The sequence below is a fragment of the Terrapene carolina genome, unplaced genomic scaffold (assembly GCF_002925995.2).
Source record: "Terrapene carolina triunguis isolate 2854851 unplaced genomic scaffold, T_m_triunguis-2.0 Scaffold66, whole genome shotgun sequence".
Taxonomy (NCBI): Eukaryota; Metazoa; Chordata; order Testudines; family Emydidae; genus Terrapene; species Terrapene triunguis.
The window spans coordinates 85431722-85441398 of NW_020664417.1; the positions used below are offsets into that span (position 1 = coordinate 85431722).

At 38.6% G+C, this 9677-nt stretch overlaps 1 protein-coding gene across 1 annotated transcript; it reads right to left on the reverse strand.

The window, feature by feature from the left end:
• Positions 1 to 604: 604 nt before the first annotated feature.
• Positions 605 to 8763, reverse strand: RNF4 (ring finger protein 4). Its single transcript, XM_026648136.2, has 4 exons — positions 8661 to 8763; positions 7109 to 7283; positions 1715 to 1763; positions 605 to 1076 (listed from the first exon to the last, which is right to left on the reverse strand). The coding sequence occupies exons 1-4, from the start codon at positions 8761 to 8763 to the stop codon at positions 927 to 929; spliced, it is 477 nt and encodes a 158-aa protein (XP_026503921.1). The 3' UTR covers positions 605 to 926.
• Between the last annotated feature and the right edge of the window lie 914 nt (positions 8764 to 9677).

Here is a 9677-nt window from a genome sequence, read left to right on the forward strand (position 1 = left end):
CCAAGATTTGTCTAGTCTGGTATTCAGTTGAGAATAAGGAAAACCTTTTTATAAATAGCATGCCCAGAGAAAAGCATTTATTTACTGCTCAGCTATGATGGTAGGGAAGCACTGAACAGTATTAAAGCAAGAAGTCATCTCACCACAGATTAGGAAACACTTCAATACTGCGATTCAAATCAAGTAATTCTTGGGCAGTTAAGATATACTGGAAATGAAATACTTTCATCATGTGAAAGTTGTAATTTGGCGATCTACTCTAGACCTCATAGAGCCCATAAGTATAGGTCTGCAAGACTTCCAGTTAAGGAAAGGTTAGTGGCTGGCTAACAGCATATTAGTTCAATGCATTACCCTGGTATACAATTTAATATTACATTAAGTTTTTGCCTGTCACACAACTCATTCTGTTTGGACAAACTGCACTGCAGGTAAAACTACATGCTTCAGCAGCAGAGTGCTCTCCAGTAATTTGCTGCCTGCCACCTGCATCATGATACGATTAAAATGAAAGCATTTATTCATACTGTAGGCAATGTAACTTATTTATCCGGGGGGCGGAGGGGAAGGGAGCACGAGTAATTACAAGCATTTAAGAAATATATTAAAAATAAAAATCCAGAACTCATGTTCAAGCACTTCAAAAGAAGTAGAGGGAAACAGAACATCAGCTGCTTCATTGGTGACACATACCGACCTGTGTTTGCAGACCTTCAAGAACTTTTAACACGAACAAGCTACTTTTGACAGTATGACTGGACCATAAGAAAGCGGTTTAGATATGTACAAGTTAATTCTCCAAAAATCCATTTTACTAGAATTGGGTGGGCATACAACCTGTTGCTTCTTTAATCTTCAAGGCATCACAAATGCATGACATTTTCATCAAGATCCAGTTGAGGCTGTCCTGAGAAGAATTCAAGTGCTTATATATAAATTGGATGGTACTGTTTGTGATTGAGTTTTTTCCTACAAGTTGGGCAAGAGTTAGCATTTCTAAGGGAGTCACGGAGGCACTGACTACAGAAGACATGGCCACATTTGGTTGACACGATAAGTCGTCCACTTTGTACAATCTGAAAGAGAAGAAACTATAAAGCTGAAGTCTATGAGAAAGGCTTTGCACAAGAGCAATATTGGATTACATAACACAACTGTGTAAGAGCAAATCTTTGCAATCCATAATATTCGGTGACTTTAGCGCTGTTTATTCAAGACTTAACATGGAAACATGTATTGTCATCAGCTGGCTCTTAACAAATATACTGCCAGATATGATGTTTTTATGATATATGGCTCAACGTATCAGATTTCAATTACCATTTAAATACTTGCAAAATTTATCAATTCAGAGTCTTAGTCACTAGGAGCAGTCAGTGAGGTGACAAACATGCTACTAAACAACAGTACAACTTGAGAATGGAAGAGTCTACTAATGCAGGTAGTAAAGGAATATTAGAAACTGAAATATGCTACATTATCATAATTACTTTATTCTTCTATTAAGAAAAAACGGAATATCTAAAAAAAGCTCCTGGAGAAGATGCTATCACCCTTATGCACTGACTTAAAAACTAAGATTTTCTCTAATGTGTACAATAGGTTGACTCTCCAAATACAACTAGCTAACAAGTGTAGTGATTCTGTACCTCACATTTTAATTCTTCCTTCAGTGGAACAAAAAAAATATTGTAGACAAGGTGTAGATTCTTACCTCTGAGTATCCATCCATGCAAATTGGACAACTAACGGTACCTGAAGGCCTAAAAAACCCCCAAAACAATATGTTAGTTCTATTATGCACTGGAAACTTCAGACAATAATATCTGGTTATTTTGTGTCCTTGTGTTTGCCTCAAGCAAGAACCTCTTCTCCTCAAGAAACTAGGCTTTAGGCCAACTTCTATTATACTGAATCAAATGCTCACCTGGGGCATGCTCATGTTAGACTCTCAATTTGTTACATTAATGAGATTAGGGTCTCCTACACCTCATAGGAGAAGGCCCTTATTTTCATTCATCCTTTTCATGTTTACCATTTCTTCCCCCTCATCCCCACTGTAATTGTCCTAATAACAAAGAAGTAACTTTTGAAAATAGTGGTAATTTACAGCACTGTACAGGTTACACGTAGCATATAGAAGGGCAAGGCAGTCTCCAGAAGCTTTTTGGAACAGAGTTCACAATTCTAGAACTAGCTGTTCCTTGCAGAAGCACATTGTAACAGGTTAACTAAACTAGTCCAAGTTCTTTCATTTTAGAACAGCATGCAAACATTTCAACTCCAAATCCCTCTCCTGGCTGAGGCTCATCACATCATCTCATATACCAAGCAACAAAACCACATAAACTATTAGATAAGAAGTAAATAAGCAAAGAGAAAGGGGCTGGAGGGAGGATGGGCGCTCATGAACTTACTGAGTATGAATTGAGTGATCATGGAGAGCACAATGAAGCCTGCTTGAAAATTTTATTTATTGTTTATTTTAAGCTCTGTTGAGTTTCCCTTTAACATTCTCCACTGCAGATATTTTCACCAGTGGCTGGACTGCTGAAGTTGATGGCAGTGATAACATGCTAGAATACAGGCACATATTGGAGTGTAACACCACTCAAGGTGGATAAAAATGGATTTTAAAAAATGGATTTTTTAAAATTTAAACACTGGTATATTTTTAAAAACAAACCTATTTAAAATTAAATTTGAAATGAATACAACCTATGTTAAGGCCTAAACTTCTTAGAATCATTTATATTAAATGCAAAAATTAATATTAAGCAGTACGTTTCTTGCCAAGTTTTAAAGGAAGTTAACCACTGCACTGGTGGAAGCTACTGGCTAAACATCTGAAATCAGTGTTTGTTGAAGTGCTAAGCCAGCTTTTGACAGCACTTAGTCTCTCTGCACTTGCAGAAGAGGTTGTTTTTGTCATTTCAGTTTATTCAACTAGTTCACTTTAGTGACTAATTCATTCAAAGTTCAGAAAGCAATTGGGAGTGGTAAGAGCAGGAAATCTTGTTTTCTTCTTCCAATCTTCGAATAAAAAGTGGGTGTGAGAGGAGGCTTCTACTAGTTCTAAAAAAAAAAATAAAAAAAAATAAAATCTTCCAGGACATGGTGACCAGAAACAATCCATTCACTTCATCAACTACAGACACATACTTCCCCTTTGTTTAAATAAACGTTTCTCTTATGTCATGTAATTTAACAAACATTTAAAATGCTGTTTTTGTGCATTCTGAATTGTGTTTGAATTTCCATTCAGAGATGGACACAAATCACAAGTTAAACCACCTAGTAAATTAGGCATCATTCACCATTTTCTAACAATAAAAAAAATGTAAAAATAGAGAATCTGTATAAAAGTATCGTTACGCTATAATTACTTAAATAAACACGCATACAGTATTTCCTCTGGGTAAGCAAAAAGAAACACCAAATTTAGTGTCAAGGCTATATTTCATTTCAAATAATATTTTAATGGTTACCAACTAATGAGAAAAAAAGCAAGCACAAAGTACAAGTGCAAAACACAATTACAATAGATTTAAAATCAAACCTTCCTACTCGCTGATATAAATCACTGATTTTAATCATGATTCATATCAATCCATCCTGACCACACTCCAGGACCATTTATGTCATTCGTACCCAACTTCATAGAAGATTGATAGCTCTAGGGATGGCAGAACACAGAAGCATTTAGATGTGCACTCTCATGTCCATTATATTTAGCAATTTCAGATCTACACTTAGACACAAGATGGTCGGTTTCAAGTAAGCCATATTATTGTCTTGCATAGGAGATTTTTAAAAAGTGATCCAAAATAAACTGGGAAAATAAGTTAAAATAAAAGATGGACAATTTCTGATTAACACCAATATTCTGTCCTAGGAAGGGATTTCCCCCTACGCTACTGACCCCGTATATTTCTACAGCAGTGCATAGGGCTTTAGAAGTGCATCATGTGGGGTAGGAGGGAATTGTCCAGGCACAGGCACTATCTACAACAACCACAGGCTGCCCTACTCAGCCTCCCAGCAAGTCCCAGAAAAGGGGCTATGGCAGGGGCAGGAGGAGGAATGGCAGGGATGGGGTGATGGAGTTCCCAGGGCAAAAGTAGTATGCTGCGCCTTTTGCAAGTTATTCTCATCACAATTCATCTTGCTTTATATATGCAAGTCCTCAGCCACCAAAGTGTATATGGCTATAAGCTACCTGAGAGGTAGGTAGAATAGTGGATTTGTATATTAGCATTTAAACTCTATGACTCAAGACAAAAGTTAGTTTCATGGTCTTATTCCATTAAGCAATGATTAAGCTATCTACTATCCCAAATAAGGTAAACCCAAATAATGTCTGGTGACCAACAGATTCCAGTAGTTGGGGGAGCCAGATTTTTAGGTCAGAAGTGACCTTTTGGCATTTTTAAAAGTTTGCACAATGGTTACTTGCAGCCAGTGTAGTTTCCCCCTTGCTTTAGTGAGCACTGAATTCACATCACACACAAAGTTACATGCTGATCCTCAAAGTTTGAATCACTTCATTGGCAGTGTTCCGACACATCTAACACTATCATTCCTTCAGGGTTAATTTGAGGGGGCTGCCCAATCAGCTTCCTGCCTAATAATTGTACCACTTGAGGAGCTCAGACCTATTATGTGCTGCCTGAGCTATTGCTTTCAAACAGAGTTTTTAGACTTCAAGCTATTTTATGCCTCTTTTCAGCCTCTGACCCACAGCTTCCACCTGCAGATCTCTGTGCCAGAGAAGAAGTGTTAAAAGCAGTAATATGCAGATTAGATATTTATATAGGTGAGGGGAAAGGAAGAAATGTGTAATACAGAATTGAAGACTACACTAGATTTAGTAGAATAACTGAATGCTGGAATATTCCTTCTACATGAAAACGTTGTGCCTGAATTTGGGGACTGGGAGTTTCTAGAATTTGAAGTCCACAACATCCTACCTGGCAAGTTTAGTGAAGAGAGCTCTCAGAGAAAAAAGTTGAAAGGTTTTCCCCAAAAGTAGTTTTCAAAGTCAGAGGGATCCCTAGAGAGAGAGGTCACATGAAGATGGCTAGCTAGCTCAATTATAAAAAAAAAAAAATATTAAATGTGTCTCTGTAGGTTTTAAATTTAGAACGATCAGGGGAAGACAAGAGAGGGCTGCTTAATCTTGAAATCATCTGGCACCCTCATTCTCCTCTTACCCCTTCTTTTGGGAATCAGTAGGCATTAGTTCTTGAAGTGACTAAAATTTGAAAAGCTCTGCAGGATGAAGGATCCTTTTTGCATTTGTGGACATGGAAAGAAAGATTTATTTTCAAATAATATAATTACACTATCACAGGCTTTCCATATTTCTATTATACACTGAAGTTTGTATTATAATCTTGGCATATTCTAATCAAAGGAGGAAAGTGACTACAGCTAAACTGTATTTCATTAATTATTGAACATTAGCTTAATTCAGCAATTCAAATTGGGATTCTGATGGTAGACTGATGACTAGATTCAGTCTCAGGGCTGTAATTACATCACATGATTCTAGTGATAAACTATGTGTACCCTTTGGGAACATATTCCTTGTTTTACCCCAAGGTAAATGTATAGGTAATCATTGTATGAATTATGCTTGTACATGGGTACTTAAAGAACTAGCTGAAGCAATGTCATGGAGAATGGGCAAGGTCCCAGAAGGTGGGAGAAGGAAAATATAGTATCTACCTTAAAAAAAAAAAAAAAGGACCTGAGAAGTTATAGCCCAGTCAGCCTAACCTCGGTATTTGGAAAGATACTGGAACAAAGGAAACAATTTATAAACACCCGGAGGATAATAGGGTTATAAGAATAGCCAGCATGGATTTGTCAAACACAAATCATGCCAAACCAACCTATTTTCCTTCTATGACAGGTCTAGTGGATATGAGGAAGCATTTTAAGTGACGCATCTTGATATTCGTAAGGCTTTTGTTACAGTCCCACATGACACTCTCATAAGCAAACTAGAGAAATGTGATCTATGTGAAATTATTATAAGGTGGGTGTACAATGGCTGAAAGACCATACTCAGTAGTTATCAATAGTTTGCTGTCAGACTAGGAGGGTGTATCTAGTGGGGTTAGTCTTGAGAGCAGAACTATTCAATATTTTCATTAATGACTTGGATAATGGAGTGGAGAGTATACTTATAAAATTTGCGGATGATGCCAAGCTGGGAGGGGTTGCAAGCACTTGGGAGAACAGGATTAGCGGGCAAAATGACCGTGACAAATCGAACAACTAGTCTGAAATCAACATAATGAAATTCAATAAAGATATGAACCAAATACTACAATTAGGAAGGAGAAATCAAACGCACAGCTACAAAATGGGGAATAACTGGCTACATGGTAGTACTACAGAAAAGGTCTGGGGCTTATAGTGGATTACAAATTGAATGAGCAACAATGTGATGCAGTTGAAAAAAGGCTAATATTCTGGGTTGTATTAACAGAACTGTTATAGGTAAGACATGGGATGCAACTGTCCTACTCTATTCAGCACAGCTGAGGCCTAAAATGGGAGTACTGTATCTAGTTTTGGCCACCGTACTTGACAACGATGAGGAGAAATTGGAGAGAGTTCAGAGGAGAGCTATAAAAATGATAAAAGGTTTAGAAGAAAAATCTTGGTGGGTATTCTCACTTCCTTTAGGACACCAGTGAAAATAGTTACCTACCTCACTGTGGTCCTTGAGCTTTGTATGAAAGAACAATGCTGTAAGTTACAATTTGTGGCTTTTGATTAGCATTTCCTCTTGCCACGTCTCTGAACTGTGTCTTCAGTTGACTTTTAATCCAAAAAATAAACCAGATATCGTCTCAATATTTAAATATATTGTTCCATTTTTCCGTATTTCAATAGCAGCTTTAATATTCCCATTCTCTCATAAAAGGAGAAAATATGAAGCTTTAGAATAGGTTAACAGAGTCAAAAAGGAGATTCTAAGCCACATACAGGATGCCACTTCACTCCTCCTTTTCAGTATGACAAAGTTTTTGATTTTTTTTACATATAAATATTACATTTTACATGTCAACAGGAAGTAGCATAGGGTACATACCTTGAACTTGCAGTTTCATCCTCCAGTGTTTCTAAATCTCCAGACACCTTGTTTGTTACGTATACATCATTATCTCTTGATTCATCTTCATCATCACTACTTAATACACAGCTGTCAGATTGCCGTTGGCTTCTTAACCCAAGATTTCTTCGTTGTCGTTGATTCTCTACAATTTAATTTTGTTAAATTAGGTGTATTTCCAGGAATTTAACACGTTATTTCTGCAATGTATTAAATATGCACTGTTATATGACTATTTAAATGGACAAATCTGTATTTAGTTTAACTATTTAAAAGCAAGTTTACTTGTGAAACTTAACACTTCCAACTACCCCAAAAAATACAGAATTGTATATTAAAACAGAATTTAGCCTAATTGCTAATTTGCTCTTATTCCCACTAGAAGAACAGATATGACTCTTGAGCCTTTTCTACATCGGTAGATTTACCTTCACAATTATACCAGCACTAATGTAGTTATACCAATGTATTATGCAGCTAAATTTCCACATATAGACAAGTCCTTAGATATGGCATCCTGTCACACACGTGAGCAGTTACTGTAAATAAATTAAAGTGTTCTGGGGGGAAGAGGCAGGGGCTAACTTTACAACTATCACAGCAAAGTAAGGGATAAGTAATAAAAGAGCTTGGATAGCAGCATGCAGGCAGCTTTTTAAAAAATAGGATAACAAATTAGGAGTGGATGATAACCTTGCCAATTATATAAACTGCCTAAATCTAGGCTATTGACTCCAGTATTCAGTTGCAGCTCTTAAGGATTATCCATATGCACCACAGAGCCTTATTCATGTTACAGAGTTTTTTGCTGGTAATGATGTTGCCTAATGCTTTCCTTTATAGATCTTATTTTCAGTTGTTTATATTGCCAAACTAACCATTTGGGCTGAATTTCCCCATTCCATGCATCTGATTCTGGATGAATATTTTAGAAAATTTCACCAAAACAGTTTGACTATTTCTGAGAACCAGTTAGGGAACAGTATATCTTAAAGATTTAAAAAAAATTTCTTACACAGTTTCACTGAGAAACTCTATTGCCTTCATGCTTTGGATCAGGGTACTGATATTTCACTGTGGGAGGGTGTGTGTGTGTGTTTGGTCACTGGTGTCAGCAATTTGGCTTTTGCAGCTCAATGAAAAAAATACACCCAAGTTTGTCCAATTTATAAACTTCTGAAAAAGTCTAACAAGCTTCTGCTAAGCATGTACAGACAGAGTTGGTACTGGAACTCTCAGAAGTTTCCATTTAAACTAACCATACTTCATGACTAAGGCTTATGAGTTTGTTACGGATTCCATGACCTCCGTGACTTCTGCAGCAACAGATGCAGCTGGCCCGGGGCTGTCTGAGCAGCTCAGGCAGCCCCCGGGCCAGCCACACCAGCCGCTACTGGGGCAGTCTCAGGCCACTGTGACACACTCTTCTTCTTCTTCCCCCCCCCCCGGCAGCAGGAGTTTCAATGTGAGAAGGGGCTCAGGAATGTGGGATGAGCCATAGGAGGGGGTGAGGGCTCTGGGCAGCACTTACCTTGGGGACCTCCCCAGAAGCGACGACATATCCCTCCCTCAGCTCCTAGCTCCGCATGCTGCGTCCACCCACATGCACCGTCCCCACAGCTCCCATTGGTCATGGTTCCCGGCCAATGGGAGCTGTGGAGCTGGCACTTGGGGAAGGGGCAGCACACGGAGCTAGGAGAGGGACATGTCGCTGTTTCTGGGGAGCCGCAAGGAGCCGGGTAGGGAGTCTGCCATCCCCATCAACCCCCACCCCCACCAGGGGTCCCGCCTGCTCCCCAACACACCCCCACAGCACCCCCTGGGTCACCCCAGGAGCACCCATGGCACACCCTAGGCTGCCCCCTGCCCCCAAGATTTAGTCAGGGGTATATGGTACAAGTCATGAACAGGTCATGGGCCATGAATTTTTGTTTACTGCCCATGACCTCTCCATGACTTGTACTAAAAATACCCGTGACTAAAATGTAGGCTTCTTCATGATCACACAGCTCAAATGTGCTGACGACTTCCCATAAAGCCATCTGCAGTTCTCAGTTGCAAAATTCTGTATTGTGGATCTAAAGGGTCCTATCCTGCTAATGAGGCAGTTAGGGACCATACTGGTCCCTAAAAATGGAATTTTCTTGTTTGCGTTTTAAAATGTAGAAAATGATATAAAAACATGTCAAAAGAATAACAATGTTACAAAGTCAAGTGCTCAATAGTTAGGAAATGCCAGAATAAAGGTGTAACCTTAATTCGGTCCCCTTCTGTGCACGCATTATGATGCAGTCTTTATTATGATCACACGCTTTTTCCATAGGATGTCTGCCTCAGTCAGTGCACAGGAAAGACTGTGCTCAACAGAATGAGCAGCTATTCAATATTTATTTTTACATGCATCATAAACACATCTTATTTATGACCCCCCCTTCAGATCTTGCCCTAGATACAAAATGCTAAATTTCGTCATGGCCTTTTTCCATGACGCTCATCACTGTAGTATCTGTGTACTTCACAAATGTTAATGAATTTGTCTTCACCACAC